Source organism: Bos grunniens, chromosome 1, assembly GCF_055505025.1.
Source record: "Bos grunniens cultivar Pamir isolate PY7600 chromosome 1, Bosgru_T2T1.0, whole genome shotgun sequence".
In the NCBI taxonomy this organism is placed as follows: Eukaryota; Metazoa; Chordata; class Mammalia; order Artiodactyla; family Bovidae; genus Bos; species Bos grunniens.
The window spans coordinates 11387563-11407160 of record NC_141165.1 but is presented as its reverse complement, the minus strand read 5'-3'; the positions used below and the strand labels follow the sequence as shown (position 1 = coordinate 11407160).

General features: G+C 45.8%; 1 protein-coding gene across 7 annotated transcripts in view; it reads left to right on the top strand.

Moving 5' to 3' along the window:
- The window catches only part of DIP2A (DIP2 acetate--CoA ligase A), a 120932-nt gene that overhangs the window by 8581 nt on the left and 92753 nt on the right, over positions 1–19598 (top strand). For 5 of the 7 annotated variants that reach the window (XR_015132663.1, XM_086317106.1, XM_086317030.1 and 2 more), the window contains exons 2-3: positions 11550–11621; positions 18059–18178. Coding sequence is in view for 6 of the 7 variants with exons in the window: in XM_086317106.1 (XP_086173232.1) it covers positions 11550–11621; positions 18059–18178 (192 nt within the window). In the remaining variant the exon portion in view is untranslated. The remainder of the gene's footprint in view (positions 1–11549; positions 11622–18058; positions 18179–19598) is intronic. The other 2 variants (XM_086317183.1, XM_086316908.1) reach the window with 1 other exon arrangement.

Below are 19598 nucleotides of genomic sequence, written 5' to 3'. Positions count from 1 at the left end.
CCGTCCTGCTCAGCACTGGGCACTCAGCCAGTGGGGAGGAAGGAGTGGGCTGTGTCAGGGTGCGCTTCAGGAGGACAGCCCAGTCTCGAGGGTCAGAGCCCTGCTCTTGCACATGGAGGGCCTCTGCAGGGTCGTTCAGGTCCCTGTCGTCCTTTGACCTTCAGCCTTACCAAGTGAGAGAAATGCACATTCAGGACTGAAGGGTTTGAGAAGAGATGGGCCTGGGGCACCAGTCTGCTGGAGGCAAGAGTCCTCCAGCGGGACCTGGATCAGAGGCTGCTGCTGCCCCTAGTCATGTGGCATGTCCACAGGGGTCAGCCTGCCTGTTGCTGCTGAACCTTCCTCTCAGTACTGGGGGCTGGGAGGGTGCTTTGTCATTTTAGTTGAAAACTACTGAAGACTTGTAATTTTGAAAACCCTTCAATTTCATCTTTTAGTATTCTTTGCCTGACACGACATGCAACATTTATTTAATACAAAAATGAACTCATGCAAAGCATTGGGTCCTTCTACTATGACACAGCCAAGGAAAGGGTGGGAAGGAAGCAGGGTGACGGGAATGGGAAGTGAGCTGCTGGTCCGTCCTTAGATGAACTCTTCCTGTAGCATTTTATTTGTAGTGAGCTTGCTTCTGAGTGAGGCTGACAGTCCTTTCAGATCAGTCCTTATGTCCTCAAATTATCTAACATTTCTGGTGTTAAACCTGTGTATTAAAAAGACTGGGAAAATATATACTATTCGGTAAAGAGAAACCTTTGTGGTCAGGGAGGGAAACACCTACACTGGTCATCTCTGTCATCTGTGGATAAAGTGTCTCCTGGATGCTCCTTGGCCCCTTCCCCTTTGCACAAAGGAAATGAATGGCCTGTGTTTTGTGAGTTCCTGGAGTCTTGGGTCAGCACCTCAGGTCATTGCTGGGGGACCATGAACCATGCAGGGGTTTCTGTACAGACTTGGTGTTGTTACTCAGTTCAGTTCAGTCGCTCAGTCGTGTCCAACTCTTTGTGACCCCATGGACTGCAGCACATCAGGCGTCCCTGTCCATCACCAACTCCCAGGGCTTGCTCAAACTCACGTCCATCGAGTCGGTGATGCCATCCAACCATCTCATCCTCTGTCATCCCCTTCTTCTCCTGCCCTCAATCTTTCCCAGCATCACGGTCTTTTCCAATGAGTCTGCTCTTCACATCAGGTGGCCAAAATATTGGAGCTTCAGCTTCAGTATCAGTCCTTCCAATGAATATTCAGGATGATTTCCCAAAGGATGGATTGGTTTGATCTCCTTGCAGTCCAAGGGATTCTCAAAAGTCTTCTCCAGCACCACAGTTCAAAAGCATCAATTCTTCAGTGCTCAGCTTTCTTTATGGTCCAATTCTCATATCCATACATGACTACTGGAAAAACCATAGCTTTGGCTAGACGGACCTTTGTTGGCAAAGTAATGCCTCTGCTTTTTAATATGCCATCTAGGTTGGTCATAGCTTTTCTTCCAAGGAGCAAGTATCTTTTAATTTCATGGTGGCAGTCACCATCTGCATTGATTTTGGAGCCTCCAAAAATAAAGTCTCTCACTGTTTCCATTGTTTCCCCATCAGTTTTCCATGAATTGATGGGACCGGATGCCTGATCTTCATTTTTTGAATGTTGACTTTCAGGCCAGCTTTTTCACTCCCCTCTTTCACTTTCATCAAAAGGCTCTTCAGTTCTTCTTCGCTTTCTGCGAGAAGGATGGTGTCATCTACATATCTGAGGTTACTGATATTTCTCCTGGCAATCTTGATTCCAGCTTGTGCTTCATCCAGTCTGGCATTTTGCTTGATGTACTCTGCATGTAAGTTAAATAAGCAGGGTGACAATATACAGCCTTGACGTATTCCTTTCCCAGTTTGGAACCAGTCCGTTGTTCCATGTCTGGTTCTAATTGTTGCTTCTTGATTTGCATACAGATTTCTCAGGAGGCAGGGAAGGTGATCTGGTATTCCTGTCTCTTGAAGAATTTTCCACAGTTTGTTGTGATCCACACTGTCAAAGGCTTTGGCGTAGTCAATAAAGCAGTAGATGTTTTTTCTGGGATTCTCTTGCCTTTTCTATGATCCAACAGATGTTGGCAATTTGATCTCTGGTTCCTCTGCCTTTTCTAAATCCAGCTTGAACATCTGGGAAGTTCTCAGTTCACATACTGTTGAAGCCTCACCTGTAGAATTTTGAGCATTACTTTGCTGGCCTGTGAGATGAGTGCAACTTTATGTTAATTTGAACATTCTTTGGCATTGCCGTTCTTTGGGATTGGAATGAACACTGACCTTTTCCAGTCCTGTGGCCACTGCTCAGTTTTCCAAATTTGCTGGCATATTGAGTGCAGCACTTTACTTCCTTACCCAGCTGTGAGGAAAGAATAGACATCCTATTTCTTTAGTCTACACTGAGTGTCATGGTTTAAAATTTTCCTTTAGTCTACACTGACTGTCATGATATAAGATCACCATCTTGGAAAGAGAGAAGGAGCTTTTATTCCTTTTCAGACTTCAGACTTTTTCTACAGAGTCTTTGGTAAAGAACCTTTAAATTGAGAATTTGAAATGTCAGAAGGTATGCCTGTGCTTGTTGAAAACTGGCAACTGAAAAGAACACGTCCTGGTAAGCTCCTCCACGCGTGGGTTCATGTCCTTAGGTTTTGTCTGAACACGAAGGAGCCTAAGGATTAGCCTTGTTGGGAAACGGCTAGGGTTTATAGAAATAGAGATTCTGACTTCATCAAGATTAGATAATCTTGGTGTTACAGATTGAACTCTGTTCCCCAAAATTCGTATGTTGAAGCCCTAACCCTCAGTGTGACTGCATTCCTTTAGGGAGATGATTAAGGTTAAATGAAGCCATAGGGGTTCCTGATTCAGTTTCAAGAGAGAGAGACGTTGAGAGCACACACACAAGGGGGAAGACTGTGAGGACCCAGGCGGGCGGTTGCCTGCATGCGAGGAGAGAGGCCTCAGGAGGGACCAGCCCTGTGACACCTAGGTCTCAGACGTCCAGCCTCCACACCTGTTGTTCAGACCTCCCAGCCTGTGACATTTTGTTAGAGCAGCCTGAGACCCTCAGCTTGTCATCCTGTTCTCAGCAAGCTTCCGCGGACTGAACAAAAAGGCCCATGAGCTAGTGAGGCTGACAGGCTGAAAAACTGGCCGTCTTGTGAGGTGTATGCAGGGCCCCGTCAGCTCTGATCATCAGACCTGGGCCAGTAGGGCCAATGGAGGAAAGAGATTCTTCCGGCTTTGCTCTGAAGGCACGTGAGGAGGGTGAGGGAGAAGACAGCAGAATGTGCTAGACAGAGGAGGATGAGCCAGCGTCAGTGGCTGGGCTTCCAGACAGTGTCCCCCGGCAAGTGGTGGAGAGAACAGGTTGGAGGGCGGGGGCTCGCTCACGGGAGGATTTGTGCATCCCAGGAGGAGCCAGGACCAGACTCTGGAGTCCAGCCCAGCACCGAGGCAAGCGAGGGTGCCACCTGCAGCCGCTGGTGGTGTGGGTGTGAGTGACAGGCACCCTGAGGTCTGTGGGGATGTCTTGTGCTATCCAGTGTGGTAACCACAAGCCACATGTGGTGTTCAACACTCGAAATGTGGCTCGGGGGTCTGGGGAACTAAACAGTCATTTAATTTACTTCTAAGTAACGGAAGTTTACATAGGCATGTATGAGTAGTGGCTGTTGTATTGGACAGCGCAGCAAAGCATATGCTCTGTAAAGGCACTCTGCTGAAAAAGAGTCATGCTCCCAAAGTATGCAGTCTTCCGCCCCTTTTCTCAATAGTGGGGAGAATATTAAAATTAGATTAGTGTGTATGTTTAGAACCCACAAAACTTTGAAGGCAGAGATAGCCAATTTTCTAATTTTTATAAAGGACTAAGGGGTGGTTATTCTTGGGTGCTTTGCTTTGTTTGTTAATAAATGATGGGGCCAGCAGGTCGTTTGTTCAGGTATTAGGAGCAGGTGAAATACTCCAGTGTGATCTCTTGCCAGTCTCTCTTTCCTGCTCTGATTTAGAGTGATTTTCTGGCAGCATGTAGAGAGTGGTTTGGGTGAGGATGACATTGGGAACAGAAAAATGGGAGAGCACACTACCATAACCCAGGGCAGGAGTTTGTGCTGGTTTGGAGGGCGGCTGAGCGCTTGGGGAGAATGGGCTGGAATAGAGTCAGCAGCCGTAGTGTGGAGAGGGGGACGTTGCAGGAGGGTCTTGAGTGACTCCCGAGTTCCTGAAGTGACTGCCGGGGAGATGACGGGGTTGTTCCTCAAGATGTGTGCACAAGCAGAACACGTCTGTTCATACCTGTTGAGTGTGCGGCGTCTTGGGGAGATCCGTGCATTTGACATGTAGGACTGCATTTCTAGAAAGGGCTGGTCTGACAGTAGAAACTTGGAAGCCATCAATACAACTGTCATAATTGAAACAAAGACAGTTGCTGCCTGTGGAGAACTGAATAATGCAAAGAAGGCCTCTGACAAACCCTCCAGCAACCCAGACCCCAAAGGGAAAGGCAGCAAGGGGAGGCCGCAGGGAGACCAAAGAGGGCACTGCCACAGGGGCAGATGCAGGAGCACGTGTGGGCGTCTGTGCAGCTGAGGCAGGAGAGGCTTTCCAGACGAGGGCATTTATTCAGGGGCATAGCCCAAGTCAGTATCCATGGCCAGTCATCAGGTAAAGAAGACTCTCCTTCCCCACATCTCACTGAAATGGTGGCAGTGTTAAAAATTAAAAAGCCGTTCACAGCAGTCTAGACTCTGGGAAGTCAAAAAGGTCAGTCAGCAGGGTGCTGTCGGTGTGGGGATGGCAGGAGTGAGGCGGGCGAGTCAGCGCCGGGAGGAGCAGGAGTGTTGGGGAGGGCGGTGTGCGTCCACTCTCCCACTGGCCTCCAGAGTCCACTGAGAGGGAGGGGTGCTTGGAGGGCAACCGGCCCCCCCGCCCTCCGCCTGAGCAGAGCAGCTGATCCTTGGAAAGTTCACAGGAGGGAAGCTATGCAGCTGGGAAATGCTGGAGGGAATTCTTTCAGCTGTAAGAGGCTTCGCGGTTGGGTCATGAGGGTTGAGTGTGAATCATCCCCTAGTCTGCTTTCATCTCACCAGGTGGTATGTAGAAGAACCTGCACCCGGGTGCTCACAGGGGCTCTTTTGAAAGCAGCAAGACAGATGTCTTTCAGTAGTTGAATAGATAAATGAACTGGTACACTGAGACAACGGAATATTATAGAATATTTAGAACTGGAAAGAAGTGAGTTACCAAGCCAAGTAAGACAGGGAACAGTCTTAAATGCCTGTTACTCAGTGAAAGAAATCAGTTTGAAAAGGCTACGGATTCCACCTATTCTGGAAAACTATGGAGACAGTAAGAAGACCAGTGGCCGCCAGGGGTTCACAAGCTGGGAAGAGGGATGAGTAGGCAGAGGGAGGGCTTTGGAAGCTGAGGCTTCCGTGTCAGGGCCGGCTCATTACCTGTAACAAACACACCATCAGGTGGCGGATGTTGATGATGGGGAGGCTGTGCGTGTGGCGGTAGAGGGTGTATGGGAGCCCTCTGAACCTTGCCTTCAGTTTTGCTTGTAACCCTTAAACTGCTCTAGAAAAAGTAAAATAAAGCAAAAGAAGAAAGAAAAACCCTGGGAATTAAATCTACAAGCCCAGATGGTTTCACTGACAAATTTTATCAAACATTTAAAACAGAAATAACACCAATTTTATGTAGTCTCGCTCATATATTTTTTAACTTTTAATTTTGGAATAATTTTAATCTCAGAAGAAGTTATAAAAATAGTACATAGAAGTCATTCTGTTTCCTACAATAACATATAACCATAGTATGTTATCAAACCAGCTTCCATATATTCTTAATTACAAAACATTGCATGATTTCATTCTGTTTCCTACAATAACATATAACCATAGTATGTTATCAAACCAGCTTCCATATATTCTTAATTACAAAAGATTGTATGATTATTGTGCCAAAAGATTTAACAAGTTCAGAAGTGAAGTAAAAGATGAAATCTCTCTAATACCTACCCCAAGGCAAATAAATCATTCTCCAGGAGTAACACTACTAATAATGTATCGGGTACCCTCCAGACATTTTCTGCACACACAAAAATATATCTACCTACATGCCTGTGAATAGACTTCCCTGATAGTTCAGCTGGTAAAGAATCCGCCTGCAAAGCAGGAGACCTGGGTTCGATCCCTGGGTTGGGAAGATCTCCTGGAGAAGGAAAAGGCTACCCACTCCAGTACTGTGTCCTGGAAAATTCCATGGACTCTATGGTCCATGGGGTTGCAAAGAGTTGGACACAACTGAGCAACTTTCAGCAGAATCACATCGTTTTTTGCATATACACTGTTTCTCAGCATGCTGCGTTTACTTGGCAGGATGTCATGGGTCTCCTGTGAGTGGTTCCCCTCCCTGTCCCGCAGGCACTGGGCATCTTTAGGACCAGCAGCGTTCTGTAGTAGTGTTGTGGGGCTGCAGACTCACTTCTTCCTGCTTGGTTTTGTGGACAGGCTGTCTCACGTTGCTTTTGTGTGTAATGTCTGTTGCCTGGCCTTCCTTGTTTCTGTGACCTTAAGGAGTTGTTGAGTGTTTTCCAGAATAGGTTTTTAGAAACTGTGTTGCCGAGTTAGAGACTTGATATCATTTGGGATTTTGCCTTTGTAATTCATTTGGTTTGCGGCCTGGAGGTCAGCCTGCGCCACACCTTGTACCCAGTGTGTGGGGTAGTGAGACAGCTACCCGCAGACTGCCAGGGAAGAACCTTCTGTGGACATCCTGGCGTGTTTCCAGAGCTGCTTGGGCCTGAGTGGCCAGCCAGGGGAGACTCCTCTGCTGTGTCTGGGCCTTCCTCTGGCCTGTGGGCAGGTCACCTGATCTGTGCAATGGGTTGGGGAGCATACTCTGCTGTCGTCTCTCTATTGTTCACCGTACCTGGGGTCAGGGACCTTGGATGTGAGTCCTTTACTGGCTCATTAATTTTGTCTGGAGTCTGTCTTGGATCCCATGTTGCATTCAGAGGCATGTTGGGTTGATGGTCTGTGTTGAATACTTGAAAACATGTAGCTGGTCACATGTGAAAACATGTAGCTGGTTCTATTCAGTTGGTCTGGAGAACTTTCAGGAAACCATGAGCACCAAACTGGGAGTTAGCATGTTTCCTTCCTGAATGCCCCTTGCTGCCTTCACCACACGAGCACGCATTTGAAATGGGAGCATAGGAAGAAACTGTTTCTAGGAAATGAATACTTAATCTTAAAATATCACGAGATTGGAATTGACATATACACATTATTATATACAGAAAAAGCAAGGGAATCCCAAAATACATCTACTTCTGCTTCATTGACTACACTAAAGCCTTTGACTGTGTGAATCACAACAAACTATGGAAAATTCTTCCAAGAGATAGAAATAACAGACAACCTTACCTGTCTGCTGAGAAATCTGTATGCAGAACAAGAAGCAACAGTTAGACCCAGACATGAAACAATGGACTGGTTCCAAATTGGGAAAGGAGTACCTCAAGGCAGTATATTGTCACCCTGATTGTTTAACTTATATGCAAGTACCTCATGCAAAATACTGGGCTGGATGACTCAAGCTGGAATCAAGATTGCTGGGAGAAATATCATAACCTCAGATATGCAGATGATACCACTCTAATGGCAGAAAGTGAAGAGCAACTAAAGAGCCTCTTGATGAGGGTGAAAGAGAAGAGTGAAAAACCTGTCTTAAAACTCAACATTCAGAAAACGAAGATCATGGAATCTGGCCCCATCACTTCATGGCAAATAGAAGGGGAAAAAGTGGAAGCAGTGACAAACTTTATTTTCTGGTCTGACTGATGGTGACTGCAGCCATGAAATTAAAAGAAACTTGCTCCTTGGAAGGAAAGCTGTGCCCAACCTACACAGTGTAACCTGCGTAGAGACATCACCTTGCTGACAAAGGTCTGTCTAGTCAAAGCTGTGTTTTTCCCAGTAGTCATGTATGGATATGAGAATTGGATCATAAAGAAGGCTGAGCGCCAAAGAATTGATGCTTTCAAATTGTGGTGCTAGGGAAGACTCTTGAGAGTCCCTTGGACAGCAAGGAAATCAAACCAGTCCATCCTAAAGGAAATCAACCCTGAATTTTCATTGGAAGGACTGATGCCGAAACTTCAATACTTTGGCTACTTGATGTGAAGAGCTGACTCATTGGAAAAGACCCTGATGCTGGGAAAGATTGAGGGCAGGAGGAGAAGGGGGTGACAGAAGATGAGATGGTTGGATGGCATCACTCATTCGATGGACATGAGTTTGAGCAAGCTCCAGGAGATGGTGAAGGACAGGGGAAGCCTGGTGTGCTGCAGTTTCTGGGGTCACAAAGAGCCAGACAGGACTGAGTGACTGAACAGCAACAACGATACATAAAATAGATTAACTAATAAGGACCTACTGTATAGCATAGGGAATTCTACTTAATATTTGTAATGACCTACCTAACATGAGAAGTGAAAGTGATAGTTACTCAGCTGTGTCTGACTCTTTGCAATACCATGGACTATATAGCCTGCCAGGCTCCTCTGTCCATGGAATTTTTCAGGCAAGAATACTGGAGTGGGTAGCCATTCCGTTTTAGAGAGATCTTTCCTACCCAGAGGTCAAAGACCCAAAGTCTCCTGCATTGCAGGCAGATTCTTTACTGTCTGAGCCACAAGGGAAGCCACCTATATGAAAATAGAATCTAAAAAAGAGTGATATGTGTGTGTGTGTGTGTGTATATATAAATATATATATAAAACTGATTCACTTTGCTATACAGCGGAAACTAACATAACATTGTCAATCAACTATACTCCAATAAAATTTAACAAAGAAATTGAAAAAAATCTTGTAAAACCAAATGCTCTGCTTGTAAATAGGGATTTATCCTTTTTAGTTTAGTGTTGCAATATTGTTTTCATTTAAATTTGTCTCTATATAGTTTCATATATTCTAGAGGAAACAATTATTTTTAGTGGATATTGTTTAAAAAAACAGGTGTGCTTTGAATTTGTTAAGAAGTTGGAAGTCAATATACAAAACCATACACTCACATTCTGGATCCAGTCGGGATCTGTAAGTGTCCAGTCAGGGTGGAATGAGGGGGACGCAGCCTGTGGGCCACTGTGGTCAGCTGTGGGTCAGGTGTGTTCATTGTAGCAGAGATTGAAAGTGAAAGTGATGTCGCTCAATTGTGTCTGACTCTTTGCAACTCCATGAACTGTAGCCTACCAGGATCCTCTGTCCATAGGATTTTCCAGGCAAGAGTACTGGAGTAGGTTGCCATTTCCTTCTCCAGGGGATCCTCCCAACCCAGGGATCAAACCCGGGTCTCCTGAATTGTAGGCAGACACTTTACTATCTGAGCCAGCAGAGACTGGATGATAATAAAAATGAAGTGCTTAGCTATTTACAGTAGTTAGAACATGGAATCAACTTAGATGTCCATTGACAGTTGAATGGATAAAGAAGTTGTGGTACATATACACAATGGAATATTACTCGGCCATAAAAAGGAACACATTTGAGTCTGTTCTAATGAGGTGGATGAACCTAGAGACTATTATACTGAGTGAAGTAAGTCAGAAAGAGAAAGATAAATATCATATACTAATGTGTATATATGGAATCTAGCAAGATGGTACCAAAGAATTTATTTGCAGGGCAGCAGTAGAGAAACAGACAATAGAGAACAGACTTACAGACCCAGGGAGAGGGGAGGAGAGGGTGAGATGTATGGAGAGAGTCACATGGAAACTTACATTACCATATGTAAAAGAGATAGCCAATGGAGATTTGCTGTTTGTCCCAGGGAACTCAGACAGGGGCTCTGTATCAACCTAGAGGGGTGGGATGGGGAGGAAGATCAGAGGGAGGTTCAAGAGAAAGGGGAGATATGTATACCTATTGTTGATTCATGTTGAGGTTTGACAGGAAACAACAAAATTCTGTAAAGCAATTATCCTCCAGTTTAAAAATAAATTTAAAAAATGAAGTGTTTAATGGAGAAAATTGGCAGTAGAGTGAGACTTATATATTGTTATCATATAACAATATATGGTATAGCAATATCATATTTTATATGATATTGTTCAGGTAAAGTAAAAATACCTGGACTTTAAAGCGGCACATGGTCTACAGAACATGTTCAAATTAAAAGGCACTCCAAGCATTAGAGGCGTTTCCTGTGGGGTTGTTGGGAGTGTAAGGTGAAGGTGGGTGATGACTCACAGGATGGAGGTGGGGAGGGGCCTCACTGAGTGATCCGTGGTCAAAGCAGCGGCTCTGTTTTGAGCCCAGGGCCGGACCAGTGACTCCCTGACCTTGGGCTCATCTTCTGTGGGTGGTGGGCTAATGTTCTCCCAGAGGGTTTCAGGGAGGCTTAATGTACGAGTCAGACATTCAGAAGTGCTGGTCCTTTGATGGCTGAGGAAGTACTTGGTGAAGTGCTGGGTGCATGATGGCAGGCTGCCCTCTGACTCCCAGAAGCCTCCTCGACTGGCTGGCTTGTTTGGGGTGAGTGGATGGTGGGGGTAATGAGGGACAGGGAGGGGATGCCGGGAGGGCTTGCAGAACACTTGACGCTCTCTGCTGAAAACAGTTCACTTGAAGAACAAGATACTGGTAGACATTGTAACGTGTTTCTGGTCAAAAACACACAGAATCCACCCTGAGTGCTTGAGTTGTCCAGGAAATCAGCTGGCGTGCTTAGATGAGAAGCATTTCCCTGCAGACACGTTTCCTGCCTTGTTCCTGGGTAGGTTAGTTCCTTTTTAGGCTGTTCTTCTTTATGATAATTTATTAGAACCTGAGTCCTGGCCTAGGGATGCCCTGTGGCCTGCGAGGGTTGCTTTCTGTAGGTCCTCACACCAAGACTCCACAGCTCAAATTTGCGCAGTCACGTGGGCATCCAGTGAAATGCACATCGGATTGTCATTCTGGGGTGTGGCCTCAGAGTCTATAGTTCCAACATGCTCCCCCGAGATGCTGATCTCAGATTTCGGATATTGAAGTGTTTACATACTGTTGGACTCAGCCTTCCTGGGGTGTAGTTCTGTGAGCTCGGGACCGACTTGTCGTCATAGAACGAGCACCACGATCACAGCGTGGACCAGCTTCACCCCCCGCAGGATTCCTCGTGCCACTCTGGTCAGTCCTCCCTAAGCCCCTCCCGTGGCAGCAGTCTGCCACTGCCTGTAACAGTGTCTTTTCCAGGTGTCATGTGACCGGAACCATTCCGCTGGGAACCTTTGGAGCCTGGCTTCTGTCACTTAGCTGTATGCCCGTAAGGCCCACCCAGACTACTGTCTGCCAGCAGTTTGCTCCTTCTTACTGCTGAGTAGCACTGCCTGTGGGGACACCTCATCCTTTCTTTAGTCACCAGTTGAAGGACCTAAGTGTTCCCAGTTTTTCCATTATGAATGAACTTTTAATTAAAAATTTTGGGAGACTTTAGAAGAAATGTGATTCTATTTTTCTATTGTTGTTTTAGGTGACATCACTCAAAAAGGATATGAAAAGAAAAGGGCAAAGCTGCTTGCACGCTGCGTACCCCTCATTCAAGGTGAGGTTAACATAGGTCTTATAAAACTGATTTAAAAATTGGTATTAGAGTTTGACTTCGGTAGTTTCATATTTTATTAATAAGGGCTGGGAAAATAATGTGTCTAATATTAAATTATAAAATCCAAAGTCATAGATTAAAGTTTATATCTCTGGTTTGGTATAGATTTCATCCCCAAATAGGATTTATGTTATTTTTATTATCATAGACCATGATTATTTTTATGATTTTAGTAAAGAACATTTCCTTACTTTGGTTTGGAACACATATTATAAAGATGTGAGTTCTCCCACTTTATTATTGATCTTCAGAGTCAGCACCTTCAGTGTTTTGGCACAGTTTTTGGGGGTGGAATTTAAGAAGCTGATTTTAAAATTTATGTAGAAGTTTGAGACTTCCATGGCAGTCCGGTGGTTAAGACTCCATGCTTCCACTGCAGGGGGCACAGGTTCCATCCCTGGTCAGGGAATTAAGATCCCACATGGCTTGTGCAGCAAGGCAAAAAAAAGAAGTTAAGTATTTTATAAATAAATTTAAAGGGCTAAGGGATTCAAAATAATGATAAAAAGGAAGAATGAGATTGGAGGATTTGCTGGTTATGATATGAGGAGTTAATAGCAAGCTGTCATTAAGACAGCCTGGTTTCACACAAGGGTAGATAGCTCTATTTACAAACAGAACATGGACCCAGACAGACATGTGTGGCTGTGGGGACCAGGTTTATGGTGGGGTTGGTGTTGCAGCTCACGATGCTGGCACAGTTCCCTAAGACACAGAAACCAAATATGAAGGGCTTTAGTGAGAAAGGCAAAAATTATAGCACCTTTGGAAGACTGTATATGAAAACTGTCACCATCTCTAGACAGAAGGAAGGATTTCTCAAGTCCCTGAAGGTACCAAAAAGCAGCAACTGAAAAGGAAAAGATTGGTAAATTAGAGTGTGTTAAAATTAAGAATCATGTTTTATGAGAAGTTCCCATAAAGAGATTAAAGACAAGCCACAGTATAGGAGAAGATGATCGTAACATACATAAGAGAAAAAGGGCTAGAGTCCAGAGCCGGTGAAGTCGAAGCATCCAGGAGACCTTTTGCCAGAGTGGGAGTGGTCTGCAGCCCCATTGTCCAGTCCACGGAGCACCTCCCACGTATGGCTTCTGAGCACTTGAGGTGTGGTCGCATGACTAAGACACTGCATTTTTTAAATTTAATTTTGATTAATTTAAACTTTATAAAGAGCCAGAAAGTTCCCCCGTGTGATTTTTTTTAAAAAGCCCAGTAGGAAAATGGGCTAAAGACTTGCATAAATATTTCACCAGAGGAAACCCTAATTGTTAGCAGGCAAACGAGAAGCCCGCTGGGCTGCTCACAAGGCCGTCTGTCGCAGGCCAGTGCCCAGGCAGCACCCCAGACAAACGGCAGGACCCCATCCTCGCTCAGGTGCTGTTGTTTTATACGTTGAAAGCTGGGTGACTGCTCACTTGGCTATTGGAATTAGTAACCGTCTTGGTTTGAATAGAAGACAAATATGTAAGAATCAATGGCTTTTCTCTGGCAATATTTCTGTTAATAAAACAGCTCACATTCATAATGGCAAAAAAACTGTCGAATGTTTTTAATACATTTAGCAAGAAACCCACAGGATCTATGTTAGGATCATACAATCTGTTTGAAAAAAGTAACCAGGATCCTAAAATATGAAGAAATATACCAATATCTTAAATGCAAAAATTTAATATTATAAAAATTCAGTTCAGTTCAGTCGCTCAGTTGTGTCCGACTCTCTGCAACCCCGTGAATCGCAGCACGCCAGGCCTCCCTGTCCCATCACCAACTCCCGGAGTTCACTCAGACTCATGTCCGTCTAGTCGGTGATGCCATCCAGCCATCTCATCCTCTGTCGTCCCCTTCTCCTCCTGCCCCCAATCCCTCCCAGCATCAGAGTCTTTTCCAATGAGTCAACTCTTCGCATGAGGTGGCCAAAGTACTGGAGTTTCAGCTTTAGCATCAGTCCTTCCAATGAACACCCAGGACTGATCTCCTTCAGAATGGACTGGTTGGATCTCCTTGCAGTCCAAGGGACTCTCAAGAGTCTTCTCCAACACCACAGTTCAAAAGCATCAATTCTTTGGCGCTCAGCTTTCTTCACAGTCCAACTCTCACATCCATACATGAGTAGTTTCTAAATTAATATGTGACAAAAATAATCCAGTCTGAATAGCAGTTGTTGATTTTTTTTTCCCCCAAATCTGGCATTGGAAATAACTCACTTGGAGGAGAAAAGTTCTGAGAGTAGCTAGTACATTGTTGAGGAGGAATAGCAGGGAGAAAGGCTTGGCCTTCAAGGTGTTAAACCTGGTCACGTGCACTTGGCAGTCCCAACCACAGGGTGTTGGTAGACACGTGGACAACTGAACAGTGTATGGGGAGGGCGTCTAGAAACGACTCAGGAGAATTCAAAGAAGGGAAGGTGTATGTAACTGGTGCCATGCCTGTGGAGGCAGCAGTGGGACCCCCTTTCCTCTGCAGCATTAGTGAACGTAAACTTCAGGAGTAAAACTCTAAGTATGTTTGTAATTACAGAATACTATAAAGTTCAGGAGAATATTGAATAATGTTTGCCTGATGACAAGATGAGAGACCTGAGGGGAAAAAAAAAAGGTTATGATTGTCTCTCTAGAAATGAAGCACTGCAGAGTGACTGAGCTGCAGCCGGCTGGCCATGGCCTGGGGGCATGTCCAGCGTAGGGTGGGGCCTCTAGCTGACCAGGGCTCCCTGCAGGTCCTTTGGGGGCTCCTTGCATGCATACATGCTCACTCAGTCATGTCTGACTTTTTGCAACCCTGTGAACTGTAGTCTGCCAGGCTGCTCTGTCCATGAGATTTTCTAGGCAAGAATACTGGAGTGGGTTGCCATTTTGTTCACCAGTGGATCTTCCTGACCCAGGGATTGAACCCACATCTCCTGCATTACAGGCAGGTTCTTTACCACTGAGCCACCTGGGAAGCCCTTTGGGGGCTCCTTAGCTGGATAGAATTAATAGGATTCAAATAATAGGACGTATGGATGGGCAGTAAACATTAACGTATGTTCAACCTCACTAGTTATGCTGCTGCTGCTGCTGCTGAGTCGCTTCAGTCGTGTCCGACTCTGTGCGACCCCAGAGATGGCAGCCCACCAGGCTCCCCTGTCCCTGGGATTCTCCAGGCAAGAACACTGGAGTGGGCTGCCATTTCCTTCTCCAATGCATGAAAGTGAAAAGTGAAAGGGAAGTCGCTCAGTCGTGTCCAACTCCTAGCGACCCCATGGACTGTAGCCTAACAGGCTCCTCCATCCATGGGATTTTCCAAGCAAGAGTACTGGAGTGGGGTGCCATTGCCTTGGGAATGCAAATTAGTGAACCATTCTCCTGTCAGATTGGCAAGATTCTAAAATTTGTAACATGCAGTGCTGACAGAGACATGGGGAAATGGCACCCTGTGGGAATGCGAATGCTGTGGCCTGAGAAGTTCTTTCTTGATACCTGTTAAGACTAAAAATATACCTACTCTTTCATCCAGTGGTTTCCCATTGGGCTTTATGTCTTTCTTAAATAAATTAATCGATCTCAATAAAAGCACTGTATTTTGGAATAAAAATGCAAGGATGTCCCTATATTTACGCATCACTTTGCAAGCATACCTGTTTATAGTGCATAATGCTTAGGATTCTGTGTTCTCCATTATGGATTTTAGGGAAATTTGTTCCAGTCAGTCCAAGAAACAAAAAGCCAGAAGCAGTGCTGATCAGTATTGCTGCATGTTGCATACATGTATGTGTGTATATGTTCAGTTTTGAAGAGCTAACGAACACTCCAAACCTGGTACATAAACATCAGCAATGGCAGCAGTCTGCGCCCACATCTGGAGGTCGGCCAGTCTTGGGGGCAGCTCCTTCTTGTTGCAGAGCCAGAGCTGGTGTCCCAGGGGCTCCTCAGTCACAGAGGCACCTGGAGGCTGAGGCAGCGGAGTGAGGGCCCCCACATCTGTCCCGTCTGTCCTCTCTGTGTGTCATCCTAGGGAGCTGGGGTCAGGTGGCCTTTTCAGGAGCAGTGTCAGAGGTCATGACTCCCTGAGGCCCAGGTGGGGCAGTTCAGATCAGGTCAGCCACTCAGTCGTGTCCGACTCTTTGTGACCCCATGGATTGCAGCACACCAGGCTTCCCATCCATCACCAACTCCCAGAGCTTGCTCAAACTCATGGCCATTAAGTCAGTGATGCCATCCAACCATCTTATCCTCTGTTGTCCCCTTCTCCTGCCATCAATCTTTCCCAGCATCAGGGTCTCTTCTGATGAGTTGGCTCTTCGCATTAGGTAGCAAAAATATTGGAGCTTCAGCTTAAGCATCAGTCCTTCCAATGAATATTCAGGACTGATTTCCTTTAGGATGGACTGGTTGGATCTCCTTGCAGTCCAAGGGATTCTCAAAAGTCTTCTCCACACCACAGTTCAAAAGCATCAATTCTTTGGCACTCAGCTTTGTTTATAGTCCAGCTCTCACATCCATACATAAATACTGGAAAAACTATAGCTTTGACTAGACAGACCTTTGTCAGCAAAGTAACGTCTCTGCTTTTTAACATGCTCTCTAGGTTGTTTATAGCTTTTCTTCCAAGGAGCAAGCGTCTTTTAATTTCGTGGCTGCAGTCACCATCTGCAGTGATTTTGGAGCCCAACAAAATAAAGTCTGTCACTGTTTCCATTGTTTCCCTGTCTATTTGCCGTGAAGTGATAGGATCAGATGCCATGATCTTCGTTTTTTGGATATTGAGTTTTAAGCCAGGTTTTTCACTCTCCTCTTTTCACTTTCATCAAGAGGCTCTTTAGTTCTTCTCTTTCTGCTATAAGGGTGGTGTCATCTGCATATCTGAGGTTATTGATATTTCTCCTGGCAGTCTTGATTCCAGCTTTGCTTCATCCAGCCCAGCATTTTGCATGATGTACTCTGCATGCTGCTACTGCTAAGTCGCTTCAGTCATATCCGACTCTGTACGACACCATAGACGGCAGCCCACCAGGCTCCCCCATCCCTGGGATTCTCCAGGCAAGAACACTGGAGTGGTTTGCCATTTCCTTCTCCAATGCGTGAAAGTGAAAAGTGAAAGGGAAGTCGCTCAGTCATGTCGGACTCCTAGTGACCCCATGGACTGCAGCCCACCAGGCTTCTCCATCCATGGGATTTTCCAGGCAAGAGTACTGGAGTGGGTTGCCATTGCCTTCTCCGTACTCTGTATATATAGGTTAAATAAGCAGGGTGACAGTATACAGCCTTGACATACTTCTTTCCTGATTTGTAACCAGTCTGTTGTTCTATGTCCAGTTCTGTTGCTTCTTGACCTGCATACCAACTTCTCAGGAGGCAGGGAAGGTGGTCTGATATTCCCATCTCTTAAAGAATTTTCCACAGTTTGTTGTGATCCACACAGTCAAAAGCTTTGCTGTAGTCAATAAAGCAGAAATAGATGTTTTTGGGGGATTTGCTTGCTTTTACGATGATCCAGCGGATGTTGGCAAGTTGATCTCTGGTTCCTCTGTCTTTTCTAAATCCAGCTTGAACATCTGGAAGTTCTCGGTTCACCTATTGTTGAGGCCTTGGTATTTTGAGCGTTACTTTGCTAGTGTGTGAGATGAGTGCAATTGTACGTTAGTTTGAACATTCTTTGGCATTGCCATTCTTCGGGATTGGAATGAAAACTTATCTTTTCCAGTCCTGTGGCCACTGCTGAGGTGGGGACAGGCTGCTGCTTTTTGGGGAGTGCTAAGGGCTGGTGGCTAAGGCTGTTTTTCTTGGACATTTTGAAACAATCTAGTGCTCAGGCAGGACCAGGGACTCTGTTAAATGACCCTGTAGGCTCGTGCTTGTCCTTTACTCCACACATGACATCCTGATGGCCTGGGTGTTGGCTGGCCATGGGTGTGCCAGTCATGGGACTGCAACAGGCACAGAGAGCTGGCCGCCCATCAGGGTGGAGACACAGGTGTCACAGGCCCAGGTGGTTAGCACCCGAAGCCTCCAAGCTTCTCATCGGCTTTCTTCCTGTGTCTGAGGGTGGCTGTCAGCACCCCGGTGATGGCTTTGTGGGCTGCTTCCTGCTGGGCTTGCTGACACCGGGGCCAGTGTGGGGGCAGGGAGGGGCGTTCGAGAGAGCTCGCCCCATGCACCGTGTGCACAAGCTGGGGGCCCAGGGCTGCTGACAGGGAGGGGCTGGAAGCTGACGTCAATGTCTCGGCCCCAACCTCCAGATTTAGGGTCTTCTGGGCATTGGGGCCCCAGGCGTGCGTGGTTGTGCAGCAGGGGCTGTGCAGCAGTGTACAAGAGGTGTGTGCTATTCTACATGGGTTTTTCTATTGTTGGAAAAACAGGTTTTTTACTCACGGTGTTTCTGTGAAACTGTTTCAGGAGTAGACCCCTCCCTGCAAGTGGAGAATAGCATCCTTGGGCCCGCACAAGCCTCGGCCCCTGCGCCCAAGCAGCCCAAGCCGAGGCCCAGCAACGCCCGGGACGAGCGCTTCCGATCAGGTAGGGCCCGGAGCGCCGCGTCCTCTGCTTGGACACCACAGCTCCACTGAGGAAAGGGCCTTCTCTGAACTGTGACTGACTGCATCGTGGTTTTCAAGAAAAAAACAAAACTTTCATAGATCTCAGTATGTTTTAGTATAGCCTGGAGTGTGAGCGTGCTCCTCTCAGCAGCTGCGTATAGACGTCTCAGAATAAAGCAAAATCTTCCTCACCATGAAAATCATTTCTGTAAATGTCTGTGTCCATTTTTCTGCTGGAACTTTGGGGTTGGTGTTGATGGAGTTGTCCAGTAGGGAACCACTCTACTACTCTATGTGTTTTAGTATTTTATTTTTCTCTAATTTTGAAGATTTCCTTCTAATTAGATTTCTGCCACTCTGTTAGTGCTTTTATAAATATTTGAATTTGTCTCTACAGTTTATTTGCATTATCAGGACGTGCCTTGAAAAAATGCATGCTTCCAATGATCATTTTATTTATTATTTTTGGCTGTGCTGGGTCCTCGTTGCTGTGTGGGCTTCCCATTGCAGTGGCTTCTCTTTTTGTAGAGCACAGGCTTTAGGGTCTGTGGGCTTCAGGGGTTGCAGCTCCCATGCTCTAGAGCACAGGCTGAGTAGTTGCCGTGCACGAGTTTAGTTGCTCCGAGGCATGTGGGATCTTCCTGGACCAGGGATGGAACCTGTGTCTCCTGCACTGGCAGGCGGGTTCTTTACCACCAAGCCACCAGAGAAGCCCTCTGCTTCCTGTTATAGATTAGATATCAATAGTTTTTGAACACTCTTTGGCTTGTTTTGGGTTTCCCTGGTGGCTCAGAGGTTAAAGCGTCTGCCTGCAATGTGGGAGACCCCGGTTTGATCCCTGGGTCGGGAAGATCCCCTGGAGAAGAAAATGGCAGCCCACTCCAGTATTCTTGCCTGGAGAATCCCATGGAGGAAGGAGCCTGGTGGGCTGCCGTCCACGGGGTTGCAAAGAGTTGGACACGACTGAGCTACTTCACTTTCACTTTGGCTTGTTTAACATTTTCACTGTTGTGTGATTAAATATTTCTTTTACATTTAAACTCAGTAAGCTTCTATAAAAGAAAAACTTTGAAGATAGATAAAGAAATGGCCATTTTAAGAATTTTTTTTTTAAAATGAAGATTTTATTTTTTTTCTTTTTGTAATTTAATTTTATTTTTTAACTTTAGAATATTGTATTGGTTTTGCCATATATCAACACGAATCTTCCACAGGTATACACACGTTCCCCATCCTGAACCGTTCTCTCTCCTCCCTCCCCGTACCATCCCTCTGGGTCGCCCCAGTGCACCAGCCCCAAACATCCAGTATTGTGCATCGAAACTGGACTGGCAACTCATTTCATATATGATATTATACATGTTTCAATGCCATTCTCCCAAATCATCCCACCCTCTCCC